The 16,808-nt window shown below is 49.4% G+C and overlaps 1 protein-coding gene across 15 annotated transcripts in view; it reads left to right on the top strand.

Annotated features, from left to right (window-relative positions):
- Nucleotides 1-1,028: 1,028 nt before the first annotated feature.
- The window catches only part of ADAMTSL5 (ADAMTS like 5), a 43,372-nt gene continuing 27,592 nt past the window's right edge, over nt 1,029-16,808 (top strand). For 5 of the 15 annotated variants that reach the window (XM_058163770.1, XM_058163775.1, XM_058163782.1 and 2 more), the window contains exons 1-4: nt 1,300-1,375; nt 5,037-5,097; nt 5,780-5,979; nt 12,529-12,686. In XM_058163770.1, the coding sequence (XP_058019753.1) occupies nt 5,948-5,979; nt 12,529-12,686 (190 nt within the window). In that variant the 5' untranslated portion in view covers nt 1,300-1,375; nt 5,037-5,097; nt 5,780-5,947. Of the gene's footprint in view, nt 1,376-5,030; nt 5,098-5,758; nt 5,980-12,528; nt 12,687-16,808 lie in introns of those variants that run through there. The other 10 variants (XM_058163778.1, XM_058163769.1, XM_058163768.1 and 7 more) reach the window with 9 other exon arrangements.

Below are 16,808 nucleotides of genomic sequence, written 5' to 3'. Positions count from 1 at the left end.
GCCCCTCCCTCTTCCGGCTAACTTCTAAAGTTTTGGGAAGTCTTTTGGTCTTCACTTGCCTCAACCATTGGGAAGAGATGGGAGGTGCCCATTGCCTCTCTTGAACAGGCTAATTCCAGAAGGGGCACCTCTGCTGCTGCTCCTCAGGGTGGGGCATGCCACACCCAGAGCCTGAGTGGACCCTCTTGAGAGTAGAGGGTTAGACAGAGCAGCTCTCCCTCCCTGGTTAAAAGCCCCCACCTAGGGAGGAGAACAGCCCAGTGGGTTCCCCACTGAGGCAGCAGTGCCAAAGTGCCAGGAAGGTCTGCTAATAGGTCAGGTGGGCATCAGCAACTATATTTCACCTGCTGTACCTATGCTGTGCAGGGTGGGGGAGAAGACCCTCACCTGGGTCTGGAGGGAGAGGCCTGCCCGGTTTCAGGCCTCCTTGCTCTGGCCCTTTGCTTGGGGAAACCCACCCACTGAGTGGATGGTGCCGTGCAGGACTGAATGAACTACTGTGACTCATTGTCTCCTCACTGAGCCAGGGAATGTGCATGTACACACATGTGCGCAGAGAGGGAGGGAGGGAAAGAGTGAGGGAGAGAGAGAAGCCCCAGATCTCCCCTTGGTGATTCTGCTCCTGTGGAGTTCTAGATGCACTTCTGATTCCAACCCTTGCTCCCCCCTCCTCTTTCCATATGGCTTCCATCCCATCCCCGTTTCTCCTCCAGCCTAAGGATGTTATTTATGGCCTATCTTTCCCAAGGCCTGCTTGGCAACTGGCCAGGAAAGTGAGGCAAGAGGATAGGAGTTGGGTTCCACTTCTTGGCTTTTCAACCATCCATAATCAATTTTGCAGAACGCTTCCCCCTGTCCTGCTCCCAGCCCTCACCCATGAGAAGCACAGGTGCTATTTTTAGCTGCAGACATGTTGCTCTGAGATGATGGGGGGGAGGGGGAATTGCCTGTGAATTCTGCTGAAGGGGGAACCTCCAGCTTGTTCCTGACTCACACCTTTCCCTGAGAGTCTGAGCAACAGCTGCTGCTCCTGTTGCGGGGGGGGGGGGCTGACAGTGCTCAGCAATTACATCCCCCCCAACCCGCAGTGGGAGGAGGCTGAAGCCTAGGCACTCGCTCTCCTCCCTCCCCTGCTACTACCCCAATCGCCACCCTTCGTGGGACCCGCCCAAAACCCGGTGGGAGAGAAACGCGAGGGAGTTTCCGCAGGGCGGGTGCACACCCAGCTTTGGCTTGGTCAAAGCCTCTTCCTGGCTCCTCTGGGTATGAAGCCCCAGGGGGAGCGCACGGACAGCTGTCCCCGGTCCCACTCCAGGCTACGAGGGCTGTGGGTGATACAACCACGGGGTCCCGCTTCTGACGTGCTCAGCTTCTGGTGAGTAGCCGTCCCGTCTGCTTAGTGCCGGCCCTTCAGTGGCTGCCACAAGGGCACTGTGGCCGGAGAAGTTCATACGCAGGGAGATCTGGGGCCGTCGGAGCGCCTTCCGTTGCCGGCGGTGATCCGGGTCCAAGAGGGACTCTTGGGTCTTGCCTCGATTCTTTCTTGCCCGCAGATCCCCGGCTGCCTTCTGGAGCGGCCGCTGGGCTGAGCCGTCGGCCTGGCTTCCGCAGGGCTGGGAGGGCAGTGCAGCTGCAGGAGCCCCGGGACCGCCCGTGCAGCAGCTGCAAGCTGTCACCGAGAGCTGCTGTACAAGTCGGAGCTGCCTCCAGAGCGGCGGCAGCAAGAGCAAGTCCCGCGGATCTGTCCCATTCCTCTGCTCGCCCTTTGCCTAAAAGCCGAGACCCCGGGCTGCAGCTAACTCTGCTTTTTCCCTTGGGCGCCCAGCAAAGGGACCCTCTTATGCTACTTCTAGCGGCCAACAACTAGTTAGCAGCAGCCCCCAACCCACGCTGTTTCTGGGCAAGGAGGCCCGTTGAGCTAAGGGAGGAAATAAGGTTATGTCCGTCCCTCGGTCTGGGACTTGAGAAACCGAAACAGCCTATTGTGAAAATGAAAGAAGAAACTCTCCCCCCACAGGGAGGATCTATCATGCTTTCTGCTCAGGGTTTGCACTCAGGACTTCTGGATGGTGATTCATGGCCCTTGCCAGCCTCTTGCTTCAGAATAACAGAGTTGGAAGGGACCTTAAAAGTCTTTTGGTTCCCCAGCAGGAGACCCCATGCCATTCCAGACAAGTGGCTGTCCAATCTCTTCTTAAATATCTCCAGTATAATATAATATAATAACAGAGTTGGAAGGGACCTTGGAGGTCTTCTAGTCCAATCCCCTGCCGTTTTCTTAAAGATTTCCAGTGTTGGAGCATTCACAACTTCTGCAGGCAAGTTGTTCCATTTATTGATTGTTGTAACTGTCAGAAAATTTCTCCTTAGTTCTAAGTTGCTTCTCTCCTTGATTAGTTTCCACCCATTGCTTCTTGTTCTACCCTCAGGTGCTTTGGAGAATAGTTTGACTCCCTCTTCTTTGTGGCAACCCCTGAGATATTGGAAGACTGCTATCATGTCTCCCCTAGTCCTTCTTTTCATTAAACTAGACATACCGAGTTCTTGCAACCGTTCTTCATATGTTTGTGTCTGTGATGGATCACCCACAGTTTCTGGTGGCAGATTGTTCCACTGGTTAATTGTTCTCACCAGAAGGAAATTTCTCCTTAATTCGAGGTTGGATCTCTCTTTAATGATCCTCCATCCATTACTTCCTGTCCTGCTGTCTGGTATTTTGGAGAATAGGTTGACCCCTGGGGTTCTGCCTGGTCCTTTCCTTCATTTCCTGCTCCTCTTTCCAAGGGCCACAAGGCCCATGCCCTCCCAGGAGCTGCTTTTCCTGCCCCTCCCCCACTTACTTTCCCTTCTAGGATCCTTGGGCTGGAAATATCAGGCCACCTGTGTGGGGAGGCTGAACCTTCTAGCAAAACCTGGGACTGGGTGGAAGAACAAGAAGTCTGCCTCTTCTGCTTTGTGCAACACTGACACTCTGTGCCAGTTAAATCATGCTCTCAGCTCTGTCACCCCCAACTCTTCCTTGCTGAGGACCTATAGATAGCCACAGAAGCTGAGCTGTTGTGACATTGTGGAAGGGGACCTTTAGAATAGAATAGAATATTTTTATTTATAGACCGCCCTTCTCCCAAAGGACTCAAGGCGGTGTACAGCCAAGAATAAAATACAGGAAAAAACAACAATACAAAACTAAGAACAACCCTTAAAAAACCTATTTGATATGGCTACCTTTGCTCCACCCTCAGATGCTTAAGGGAGACCACCACCACCACCCCTTATGGTATCCCAGTAGGACAGCTGCTGGCCCGCTCGGCAGTGGGTTCACCCACTTGGCTGATCTCCAGGGCACGCCCGCATGGCGGCTATTCTGGATGGCTGCAGTGGTTGGAATCCGGGAGCCCAGACTGTTGCTTTCTGGGTGGCAGATCCATCTGTTTGAAACCCTGTGGGCCTTCCTTGGTGCTGATTCCAGGCAACAGAAGGGGCTCCCCCAAGTGCCCCCATCCCTCCAAGGACTTGGCCTTTTCAAGTACCAGGTACATGGGGGGAGGGCCAAGTCCTTGGAGGGATAGGGGGCACGTAATTCACCCAGTGTGCCCCTTGCTTCACTCAGGACGATATGACATAAAAATTGAAACCATGTTGCTTTCAGTCTATCTATGTGGTCACTCAGGGTCAAAAATACAGGGTGCCACATAATTGGTCAAAAAGTTTTTTTAGATATGCAAAATAGTAGCACTAACTATACCTGTAATCGATCTGTATATTGTTCACCTCTGCACTGAGAACACACACACACCGCCAGCCACTTCCCTTAGCCCCACAGAGACGAACCCCCTTCTGTCTGTCCCAGGTGAGAGCCTTTTGCTTTAGGTGCTCTAGACAGTGGGAGGGCAGGTGGGGCTGACAGCCCAAGGAGACCCCAGAAAGTCTTCCTTGCCCATCCATTGCTGAGGGAACTGGGAGGCTGGTCCAGGGATGCCCTCCTTGGGGGTCCTGGAATGGCAGGCTTAGGGATCAAAAGCATTTTGGGGGGAAGCCCACATTAAGGGGTATTGTCCTCCCAAAGTGGTTTAATTTCCAACACTTTTTCTTCATCCACTTGGCATTCCCACAGCCTAGGTTCAACAGGAGTTGCATTACTTTTTAAACTTAGTGGTAAACCCTTTAAATCACAGTTCGCCTTCTCCAAGGTGGGATACAAAGAGATTGACCAGACAGGATGATCATTCACTGAGGCCTCCCTGAAGAAGCCATTGCCCACAAGGCCACGACAGCTGGCCAAGACCTGCACTGAGTATCTGCTGCTGCTGTGCTGCCAAATTCTGGGAAAAAGCAGCCTCTTTGCCGGCTGCTCAGAGTTGGGTTCAGCCTTCTGGGTGAAGGCTGCCAGCGCAGGTCCCTCGTGACCTTGCTTGCCAGGGGTCTCAGGCGATGCTTGGCCCACATAGTCAATTCAGGGCAAGGCAGCCTTCAGTCACTTTTCTCCCCTGAGGTATGGTCAAGACCTGGAATGAGATTTTCCCCTACTTTCTGGGACACCTCATCTTCTCTCTCTGAAGGGCACTTTTATCTTTTGCTCCTGGTTCTTTTCTACCACAATTTCTATCCTCAGTTTGGAAGCTGGTCAGAAAGCCTCGCCAGCTGTCCTCCTGCAGAGCTCGCAAACGGGTCAGGCCAGGGAAGAGCCTTGGCACTCACATTCTGTCTCTAATAGCTTATTCTACTGTCACGGCCCCTGGAGGGCAGGCATTGGCCCCTAGGCTTTGAACTGGGGGTCGGGAGTGGGGAGAACTTGGGTGGGGGAGGCTGTGCATCATAAGGGGGTTGAAGTGAGGGGGGGGCTCTGCACCAGAAGGAGGTGAATGGTCTTCGTGCGAGACTCAAGGCAGATTGTTAAATCATTTGCATATTTTTCGAACCACAGTTTGGCCAGTGACCACTTTTTCTCTAAACTTACAAGATATTGGCAAAGTGTTTTCTTCCCTTCCTGACAAAGGTTTTGGAAATGTTCATTTTCCTCTGGTCTTTCCCTGTAGGCAGTTGTCCTGCTGGAGGGTCCTGCTCTTGATTGGCCTGGTCTTTGCATGTACAGTTCAGGTGAGTCCACCCAGCCCAAACCCAGAAATGCTCTGCAGAACTGGGTGACGAATCTCCCCTTTAGCCCACTCCCCACTTAAGCAGAAAGGCTTTGGGTCAACTCTGCTGACAGCATCCAGGAACTGCCACCTCCTCTCAAGGAGGAGGAGGAAGCAGAGGCATTTATACAGGGTCTCCAAATTAGGGTCTTGGGGAAGAGAGCTGCTATCCTGGATGCCTCACTGCTCCCTTGGTGAGTTGGCTTAGTCCCTGCAGGGGAAGGCCTGGCAGAGCCTGGCATGGGGGAGGATTGAAAAGAGCCGCCCCTGAACTAACTGGTTGCTGACCCTTAACTGAGAGGATTCCTGTGCAGAGGCTTTTAGCAATAGATCAGTCAAGCTGAACCTTCATGGGTAGACTTGGTTTTTCGCCACTGATAGACATCCTTTTGAAGTGAAAGAGTGATTGTTCGGGGAGCCAGATATTGTGAGAATGGGTGCCCAGCCAAAGGAAATGCCGTGTCTGAAACTTCACCCACTCGCTTCTGAGTATAACAGAGGAAACAATAAATGCCCAGCAGCGTGGCATGTTCCCCGTTCATGCCAGGCCACAAGGCTGAAAGTTGGCATGCTCCTGAAATGCTTTTACTTCAAAGGAGCATTTTTCCTTCTTTTTTTTAAAGAAATCCATTTCTGCCATTTAGCCAATTTGAATGGAGTAGCTTCTGGGTTGCTCTGACCACGAGCATCCCTGGAAGGATCTGGGAGGCGGTCGATATGTCCACTGCATTCATGAGCATCCCTTGGACCAGGGCTGGGCCGCCTTCATCTCCAGAGGGCCCAGGGGGGCATCTGTAAGGGACAGGGGGGCTATGTCTCCTTCTCTCCTTGGAGGACTCTGCAGGTAACCATCATGATGTGCTTTTTCTTATTGGAAAGAAAGGGAGGCAGGCAAGGCCCAGGGGGGAAGCTGGGTTGTGACCCAGAGTCTTGGGGTGCCTTTTGTGCTTGGGAAAAGAGGCTTATGGAGGGAGGGAAAGAAATGTCTTCCATGAAAGCATTTTGGTCTCCTGAGCCAGAGAGCTTCGGTTTGTGAATCCTGGTCATCCACAGCCCCTTTTTGTGATCTTTTAGAAGTCACGGAGGACAGAGACAGTGCCAGAGGGTTGGAGAAAGGAGATGTTGTTTCTGCCTTCAGAAAGGGAAAATAAGAGGACTGAGGTCATTGCAGACCAATCAGCTTGACAGTAGTGCCACACAGACCTCCAGAACAGATTTTATGCTGTCGGTTTGTGAGTAAGAAGGAAAGAATGTGTGGCTTGGCAGGAGCCAGCACGGCTTTATCAAGAATAAGTCAGATCATTTTTGACAGAATAACCCATTCAAATGACCAGGGAATGAGGTGAAAATAGTGTCCTTTGACTTCAGTAAAACATGGGACAAATTGATCAGTTATGATTGATTATGTACCATCAAGTCATCGTTGACTATTAATGGCCACATAGATGGCATCTGTCCCTAGCCTGTTTCCTCAGATACCGCCATCAGCACTGTGCCCTTTTCTGCTGGCTGTCCCCCTCCTCTTTCCTTCCGCCTATCCCAGACTCTCCCTCAGGCAGATATATAATGGGTCTGAGAAGGATAATTCAAGCACTGCCATTTGTCCCTCAAGTAAGAACTCCCAGACTGACAAAATCTCCTAAGAAATCCTGGTAAAGAAACTGAAAAACTGTGAATTTTGGAAAAATGATAAATGACTTAAAAGGAATATAAAGTTGGTTCATTTGATTGAGGTTAATATATAAGTGTTATTTCTTGTAATTCTTAATGGACTTCTGTTGTTGCGTAAGATTGAATGACGAAGCTTTAAGAATTGGTAGGTAAGAAATGAGGTGAGATATGGGAAGAAGAGATCTTTTGTGATAGGATAAGAGAAAGTGATAAATTATCGAAATTGTTTTGATGAAGGGGGAGTCACTTCTTTATAATTTCCCCTTTTATGTATGTGTTTATTTAAAAAATTCTCTGCACTTTTTATTTTTTACACGTTTCACTTTGTGTTAGTTTTTTTAATCAATTTTTAATCTTTATTAATTTAAAGCTGGAGTTGGAGCTCATCAATTTAATTATTTGTTTTCTTGGTTTTGCTCTTGAATTTTCTTTTGTAAAGCAAAGTTTTAAACACTAGAATTTTCTTAATCCTTATTGGGCCTCTTTTTCAGCTTTGTCCTTTTCTACCCACCCACCCTCTCCCCCAAGAAAATTTGGTCACTGCGCTGAAAAACCACGCTCCCTCGTGGCTGCCAGAGGCCTGGGTGCAAGAAAATGCTTTTGAAAAGTGCCCCTGGTGCCAAGTAGCCAACCAAGTGCTGGCACAGCTGATGGGCTTGGTTGGCTACCCTGATCCAGCCTGGCACCCCTCATGATCAATTCATGATGAGGCACAGAGCCTTATGCCAATCAATTTGTTTATTTGTTTCATAAATTTGTGTGCCACCCAATTCCCATTTTATTTATTTATTTATTTATTTTATTTATTTATTTGATTTTTATACCGCCCTTCTCCCGAAGGACTCAGGGCGGTGTACAGGCAAAAATAAAACAATACAATATACAGAGTAAAATACCATTTAAAAAACTTATTTAAATTAGCCTGAGATTAAAAATTTCCATACTAAAAAAAACCCCATTTAAAATTAATAAAATTTCCCCTTAAAACTAATTTAAGCCAGCCCCGCGCGGATAAAGAGATGTGTTTTTAGTTCGCGACGAAATGTCTGAAGGTCAGATATTTGACGTAGACCCGGGGGAAGCTCATTCCAGAGTGTGGGCGCCCCCACAGAGAAGGCCCTTCCCCTGGGGGCCGCCAGCCGGCATTGTTTGGCGGACGGCACCCTGAGAAGTCCCTCTCTATGGGAGCGTACGGGTCGGTGGGAGGCGTGTGGTAGCAGCAGGCGGTCCCGTAAGTACCCAGGTCCTAAGCCATGGAGCGCTTTAAAGGTCATAACCAACACCTTAAAGTGCACTCGGAAAGCCACAGGCAGCCAGTGCAGCCTGCGCAGGATCGGTGTTACATGGGAGCTACGTGTAGCTCCTCTATAACCCGCAGCTGCATTCTGACTAACTGAAGCCTCCGAGCGCACTTCAAGGGGAGCCCCATGTAGAGAGCATTACAGTAATCCAAGCGAGAGGTAACGAGCGATGAGTGACCGTGCATAAGGCATCCCGATCAAGGAAGGGGCGAACTGCCGAACCAGGCGGACCTGGTGGAAGGCCCCCTGGAGACGGCCACAAATGATCTTCAAACGACAGCCGATCGTCCAGGAGGACACCTAAGTTGCACCCTATCCTTTGGGGCCAATAACTCGCCTCCAACAGCCAGCCGCGGCTGCAGCTGACTGAATCGGGTGCCGCATCCACAGCCACTCCGTCCTTGGAGGATTAAGCTTGAGCCTGTTTCTCCCCATCCAGACCAGACGGCTTCCAAGCACCGGGACAGCACTTCAACAACTTCATTGGGGTGGTCCGGGTGGAAAAGTACAGCTGGGTGTCATCAGCGTACTTGCTGGTATCTCACCCGAAACCACTGATGATCTCACCCAACGGCTTCATGTAGATGTTGAACAGAAGGCGAGAGAATCGACCCCTGAGGGACCCCACAAGTGAGGCCCCTCGCGCCCACCTCTGCCCCTGTCAACACCGTCTGCGACGTCGGAGAGATAGGAGGAGAACCACCGATATACGGTGCCTCCCACTCCCAATCCCCCAACCGGCGCAGCAAGATACCATGGTCGATGGTATCAACGCCGCTGAGAGGTCTAATAGGACCAGGGCAGAGGAATAACCCCTGTCCCGAGCCCTCCAGAGATCATCCACCAATGCGACCAAAGCTGTCTCCGTGCTGTATCCGGGTCGGAAGCCGGACTGGAACGGGTCTAGATAGACGCCTTCATCCAGGTATTGGGGTAGCTGTCACCACGGCATTTTCTACAACCTTCGCAACAAAGCGAAGGTTGGAGACTGGACGATAATTACCCAAAATAGCTGGGTCCAGGAGGGCTTCTTAAGGAGGGTCTCACCACCGCCTCTTTCAAGGCGGCAGGAAAACCCTTCCAACAAAGAAGCGCTGATAATCCTCTGAGCCAGCCTCGTGTCACCTCCTGAGTGGCCAGTACCAGCCAGGAAGGGCACGGGTCCAGTAAACATGTCGTGCCGTGAAGCCTCCCCAACAACCTGTCCACGCCCGGGAGCCACAGGGTCAAACTCATCCCAAATGGACTCAACAAGACGTGCCTCCTCTCCCTCGCTTGATCATCCCAAATTCGATCCAGACCGCCCCTCAGCTGAGCGATTTTATCGTATAGATAACCGCTAAACTCCTCGGCTCGTCTGCAAAGGGTCATCCCGCACCTCCTGATGTAGGAGAGAGCGGTGACCAAACAGGGCGGCCGGCGGTTATCTGCCGACGCAATGAGGGTGGAGGCGAGGAACGCCTCGCTTCCTCATTGCCACCAGGTAGGTCCTAGAATAGGACCTAACTAGTGTCCGATCAGTTTCGGAGCGACTGACCTCCAGGTGCTCTCCAGGCGCTTCTCCGCGCTTCATCTCCCTCAGCCCCTCGGAGAACCAAGGGGCCGGTCGAGATCACGCCGGGTCAGAGGTCGCAAAGGCGCGACACGGTCCAAGGCCCCGCCGCTGCCTGTTCCCAGGCCACGACCAGTTCCTCAGTCGTGCAGTGCCAGTTCCTCAGGAATGGCCCAAGCTCCGCCAGGAACCTCTCGGGTCCATCAGGCGCCTGGGACGGAACCACCGATAGGTTCCGCCTCCCCGCGGTGGTGAATGGCGGTTCGGAAGTCTAGGCGAAGGAGAAATGATCCGACCATGACATTGGTTCTGTTACTAAATCATCTAATACCAGATCATTTAACCACTGTCCAGAGATATAAAGCAGATCCAGTGTGCCTCCCCATGTGGCGAGGGGCCATCATTTACTCGAATCAGGTCCAAGGCCGTCATGGAAGCTAAGAACTCCCGAGCTGCCGTCGATGACAAGTTAACTGATGGCAGGTTGAAATCCCCCATGACTATAAGTCTGGGGGTCTCAACCGCCACTGCAGCAAGTACCTCCAACAGCTCAGGCAGGGCTGTGGTCACGCAGCAAGGAGCCAGGTACGATCACCAAGCCCAACTGATTCCTATAGCCCCACCGCACATAGAGGGATTCACAACCGCAATCTGAGGAATAGTGGTCTCCTCGGCTCTAGATCCTCCTTGATAACAACCGCCACCCCCACCCCTGCCTTGGACCTCGGCTGATGAAATGCTCGGAAACCTGGAGGCACATCTCAACAAGGGGACCCCCTCTGGGCCCAACCAGGTTTCCGAATGCCCATAAGGTCCGCGGACTCTGAATAAGGTCGCAAATCAGGGAGCCTTATTAACCACGGACCGGCATTACATAACAGTCAAGATCCAAGCTCTGAGGATCATGGCCACCCGAGGAACAGGTAGGGACTGAGGGGCCGGAGCACGCGATCGCTTTCAGACATCGAACGCGTGCTCCCACAACTCGGTACGGCCCCTCCCCCGCCATATCTGCCTCTCCCACTTACCGTACAGATCGAACATCCCTCTAAACCTGGAACGTCCTCCCCCCCGCCTTCAGACAAGATGGAATAGTGTCGCGAACTAGCACAGGGACTGGATCCCTCCCCGACGGGTTCTCACCCCCACCCGTCGAATCCCTCCCCCCCCTTAAAAAACCCTTATTTAAAAAACGATTTTAAAAACCCCACAGATTCTTCTTCCTCGCATGCCATTGACTCCCAAACTGAAAGATAATAAAACAATGCCATTATAAAAGCAAGGTATAAGAGATGGCAAAAACTGGGCAACCAGACGCACCACAGGCACCTTACCTGCTGCCCAAAATAGGTCAGCTGCAGACTTCATGAGGGCTCCCTCCTCCCCACTCCCACAAGCAGTTATCAGGTGCCCTTTCTTTGGTCAGAGATCCTGGAGGGGGGTGTCTTCACCTCTCCTTTCAGTCCATGCTAGCAAGCGATGATAACAAGCTGCCCCTGTGCTTTGCATCTGCAGCAGGAAAGGGGGAGGGAGGGGGGATACCACTGCTGCTATCTGGGAGGGTAGGATTCCCTCTACACCATGGTCACCCACAAGCTGTTGGCACAAGGGCAGTCAAAATGCTCCTTTAGAGGACAGCTCAGCCTTGGGGTGGGGTTGGGGAGGTGTCCAGTAACCCTTCCAAAATGGAGGGGAGGGAAACAGCCTGATTATTCAGGAGCAGGCATAGCCCTTCTGGACCAGGTCATGCCTGCATGGAGGGGGCATGATCCTCCTTTTCTCCCTGTCAGATGGCAGGCAGAGCACAAGATGGGGAGGGGGAGGCCCAGTGGTGGGATTCAGCCAGTTCACACCACTTTGGGAGAACTGGTTGTTAACTTCCTGAGCAGTTTGGCAAACTGGTTGTTGTAAGAAATTGTTATGGCAGAGAACCGGTTGTTAAATTACTTGAATCCCACCACTGGGGAGGCCCCATCCAGAGGCTCACAGCAGAGCAGCCGCTGTCCATCCATTGGACCAAAGAGGAAGGTGTCTGGGAAATGTTGTCTTCACTGGATGCTAATCAGGAGAGCAGAGGCAAAATAGGGACGGACAAGATCCGTAGGAGCCATTCTTGAGACAGGCTCCTCGTAGGAAGCCTCAGGAACAGGAAATCTCACCACGAAGCGTTCTGAGTCTCACTGCAGCCCTGTCTGTTCGGCCAAGAGCCCCCTCTCCCAAAGAGGTTTTCTCAAGTCCGGCTGGTTGACCCACTGCCCCAACAGCTTCAGAGAGGGCACCCCCGGCCAGTGCCAGCAGAGGGGGAGTTGGAAAAGCCCAGGATGCCCGTCCAGCAGGAGAGAAGCCTGGCTCTCAGGAGGTTGCCCTGGCCTGCGAGAGACACCTCCTGCAAGTGGGGCCTGAGGTGCCTCCTTCATTTCTCCCATGCAGTGACTGCATGACCTCCAGGCCTCCTCAGAGCTGCCCTGTCTTGGCCCCTTCAATCTGTGGGAGTTCCCTCTTGGGGGGCCCTTCTTCCACCAACCCTTGGAGGTTCCCTTGACCCCTGCGGTGCCCTGGCCAGGGAACAGCCTACTTACTCTTGAACAGTTTCCCTCTTCATTTGCACATATTCCTACTCTGGCCTCACACCCCTCACTGGCTCACATTGCCAAGGACTAGCTGGACACATCCTAAGAGGTTGCCTCAGGATGGCATGGAGGAGAAAACACAGTCTTGCTTCCAATTGAGAACAGAGAGTTGCTCAATAGGCCAAAACATGGCAAAAAGAAATAACACACACATACACACACTCACTTTGGAGGCTGTGCTGAGAGGTACTGGACTAGTGCCTGTCTCCTCACTGGTGACTTTGCCATCTTCTTTTAAGTAGGGGAGAAACAATGGTCCACTGGAACTTGACCTGGAAACAGAGCCCCAGCACCGACAGCAACCAGCCCATGGGACATGGACACACTGGGGCAGCTGGAGTGCTTGTTCCAGTACCTGCGGGGACGGCGTCTCCTTCCGGATCCGGAGGTGTATCAGGTGGGCACACAAGACCTGTTTAGACATAGCTAAACTGTACGCTGTATCTGTACGCTGATGATACTCAGCTGTACTTTTCCACCCCGGACCACCCCAAGGAAGCGGTCGAAGTGCTGTCCCGGTGTCTGGAAGCCGTACGGGTCTGGATGGGGAGAAACAGACTCAAGCTCAATCCCTCCAAGACGGAGTGGCTGTGGATGCCGGCACCCCGGTACAGTCAGCTGCATCCGCGGCTGACTGTTGGGGGCGAGTTAGTGGCCCCAAAGGAGGTGGTTCGCAACTTGGGCGTCCTCCTGGATGGTCGGCTGTCCTTTGATGAACATCTGGCGGCCGTCTCCAGGAGGGCCTTTTACCAAGTTCGCTTGGTCCGCCAGTTGCGTCCCTTCCTTGACCGGGATGCCTTATGCACAGTCACTCACGCTCTGGTTACGTCTCGGCTGGATTATTGCAATGCTCTCTACATGGGGCTGCCCTTGAGGTGCACCCGGAGGCTGCAGTTAGTCCAGAATGCAGCTGCGTGAGTGGTAATGGGAGCCGCTCGTGGCTCCCACGTAACACCACTGGTCCGTAGTCTGCACTGGCTTCCTGTAGTCTTTCGGGTGCGCTTCAGGATCCTGGTTACCACCTTTAAAGCGCTCCATGGCTTAGGACCCAAGTACTTACGAGACCGCCTGCTGTTACCTTATGCTTCCCACCGACCCGAATGCTCTCACAGAGAGGGCCTTCTCAGGGTGCCGTCCGCCAAACAATGTCGGCTGGCGGCCCCCAGGAGTAGGGCCTTCTCTGTGGGAGCACCGACGCTCTGGAATGAACTCCCCCCTGGCTTACGTCAAGTGCCTGATCTTCGGACCTTTCGTCGTGAGCTAAAAACATATCTATTCATTCAAGTAGGACTGGCATAAATAGTTGATTTTAAATTGGGGTTTTATTAATATTTTAAATTTTTAAATTTTTTTTAATTATCAGCCGTTTAGTAATAGTTTTATTTTAAATTCTTTTAGTTGTATATATTCTGTATTTTATTTTGGCTGTACACCGCCCTGAGTCCTTCGGGAGAAGGGCGGTATAAAAATTTAATAAAATAAATAAAATAAATAGCTGCTCAGGGAAAAGCCCCAACAGAATAACAAGTATAATGATAAGGTGGTAGGGACCTTGGAAGTCTTCTAATTCTACCCCCTGCTCAAGCATGAGACCCTATACCATTTGGACAAATGGCTGTCCAGTCTCTTCTTGAATACCTCCAGTGTTGGAGCACCTACAACTTCTGAAAGCAAGCAGTTCCTTCTAGTTAATTGTTCTCACTGTCGGGAAATTTCTCCTTAAATTTCTCCTTTCTCCTTTCTCCTTAAAGGTTGATTCATTCTTTCTTGTCCTGCCTTCACGCACTCTGGGAGAATAAATTGACTCCCTCCTCTTTGTGGCAGCTTCTTAGATATTGACTGCTAACATGTCACCCCTAGTTCTTCTTTTCATTAACCTTGATATACCCAATTCCTGCAATTGTTCATCATATGTTTTAGCCTCCAGTCCCCTAATCATCTTTGTTGCTCTTCTCTGCACTCTTTCTAGAATCCCAGTATCCTTTTTGTATCATAGTGACCAAAACTGGACAAAGTATTCCAAATGTGGTCTGAACAATGCAGTATACAGCAACATAATTCAAAATTAGAAAATAAAATGGCTGAATTTCAAAGTAAAATGGAAAAGACAGATGATGAAATAGTTTTGATACAATATAGAAATATGGAATTTGCTCTAAGAATCCGTGGTTTGAAAGAGAATAAAGAAGAGAATTTAAGGGAAATTTTTTCTGAAGTATTTGCTGAGATATTAGCAGCTCGTCCAGCAGATGTGGCTTATCAAATTGATAAAATATATCGTGTGAATTCTTGGATAGCAAGGCAAAAAAAGTTGCCAAGGGATGTTGTTATTTATTTTACAAATAGAACAGTGAGAAATCAGATTTTGCAAGCCTCATATAAGGGGGAGAAGATTCAGATTGCTGGTCAAGATATTTTAATATTAAAGGAAATTCCACCAAAAATGTTAAGGGCTAGGAAGGAATTTGCCTTCCTGGTGAATGAACTTAAAAAACGTCAGATTGAATATAGATGGGATATTCCAACTGGTATAATAGTATATTATGCAGGGAAAGTACATCGTCTCAATACAGTTGGAAAAGCAAGAGAATTTTATGCTGAGGTATTAAAAGTTGGAAGTCTTCCTCCATTGGAAGCTAGAAGAAGGGAGACGGAAGTGAAGGAAAGAGAAGTGAAGCAGGTACAAGAACAGATTGTGATAAAAGAAGATTTATTACAAGTGTTGGAAATACCTACGACTGGTTCAGACTCAAAAGAACAAAGGCTGACAAGAGCTGCTGCTAAACGCAAGGAACAAGAGATGAAGGCACAACAACAACTGGCAACTACTACAACGGAAACAGTGGGAGGAGCAAGGCCTAAAGCAAAATGTGATCTCCGGCTAGTGTTCCAAAAGTTTCCTTTGGCCGATAATGGCAATTAAACTATTATCTTGGAATGTTAATGGTTTGAATTCACCGCAGAAGAGAAGGAAAGTATTTCACTATTTGAAACAATTTAAAAATGACATTACCTGTTTACAAGAAACACATATTAGATCTTTAGACCAGAAATATTTGATAAATTCAAAACTGGGAGTACATTTTGTTGCCTCCTCTTTGGAAAAAAAAATGGTTTAGTTATATATATAAAGAAGGATATATCGGCAAAATTAATTGAGGTGGATAAGCAAGGAAGATACATTGCTATCGAACTTTTGTTGGAGGGAAAGAAGACATTATTAATAGGAGTTTATGCTCCGAATCAACAACAAGAAATTTTTTTCAAGTTTTTACATAAAAGAATAGTATTTTGGGATTATAAATCATATATATTAATGGGTGACTGGAGTGGTGTGTTGGATACTCAGAAAGACAAAAAAAGTTTAAGGAAGATATCAAGCCGGGCGAAATTACCAAAGGCTTTTTTTGAAATGATGGAGGACTTGGAATTAAGAGATATTTGGAGAGAACGTAATACAGAAGAGAGGGATTTTACCTTCTTTTCTGACAGGCACCAATCATTTTCGAGGATTGATTTTATTTTGATTACTAATGATTTGTATTCTAGAGTGAAGAAGACTAAGATTTGTTCAAGAACTCTATCTGAGCTTGGTTATTTTCGTGCAGATAGCAAGTAACATCATCAGTGTTAGAAAGGAATGGAGTTTTCTCTAAGTTTATATTATAGTGCCTCAGCCTGTCAGTGTTGGGGAGTGAGATGTGTGATCTTAGAGGTTCTTTAGTTGGGATGCTTGTTTGGCTTGTTTGTCAGGTCCTGGATTGCGGTATTATTGATTGTTGATCTGATGTTAACCTATGCTCATCTGGGTGCTGATTTCAGACGGGGAGATGGTTTGGTCTTTTTGCTCCCTTTTTGGCTGGGTTGATTGTATCTTTTTGCATGGTCTGTAGATATTGTTTAGGCCTTTGTGTCTACTGATGGCCAATTTGTCAAAGTGTCAGGCTTCTAGAAATTCTCTAGCATTTTTGGACTTGGCTTGATCTAGGATGGTCACAATTTCCCAGTTGAAACTCTATGATTAGGTCTGTCCATATCTTGGCAGTGTTATTCTTTGTAGGGCTTGTGTTGTTTGTGCTGTATTGGGTTAAGCGGTCAGGCAAATTTTGAGAAAGTTGCATGGATATCCATTTTGTTGGAATATGCTATATAGATATTCTGTTGCTGCAATGAGTTTGTGCTCATCTACATAAAGTTCTTACACAGATTCTTTTGTGGGAGGTTGGGTTGTTGCTTTTGTAGTGGACCACTTGGTTGATGAGGATCGTTCTTCTATACACTTGTGTTTCTAGTTTGCCATTGTGGTCTCTGCTGATCAGGGTGGCCAGGAAGGGTAGTAAGGTTGTTTTTTCTCTAATAGGTCCTTTTTTATTATGCTGAAGGTGTCATCTACATATCTGATCCATGTTTTGGATTGTATCTGTGCGAATGCTATGGCTTCTAGATGTTGCCTAATAACCTCCTTAATAACTCATGAAAGCAGTGATGCCAGAGGTGTACCTTTAATTTGTTGGTAAGT

The sequence above is a fragment of the Ahaetulla prasina genome, chromosome 1, assembly GCF_028640845.1.
Source record: "Ahaetulla prasina isolate Xishuangbanna chromosome 1, ASM2864084v1, whole genome shotgun sequence".
Classification (NCBI taxonomy): Eukaryota; Metazoa; Chordata; class Lepidosauria; order Squamata; family Colubridae; genus Ahaetulla; species Ahaetulla prasina.
Note: the sequence above shows the minus strand (reverse complement) of the source record. Positions and strands in the feature narration are given on the sequence as shown.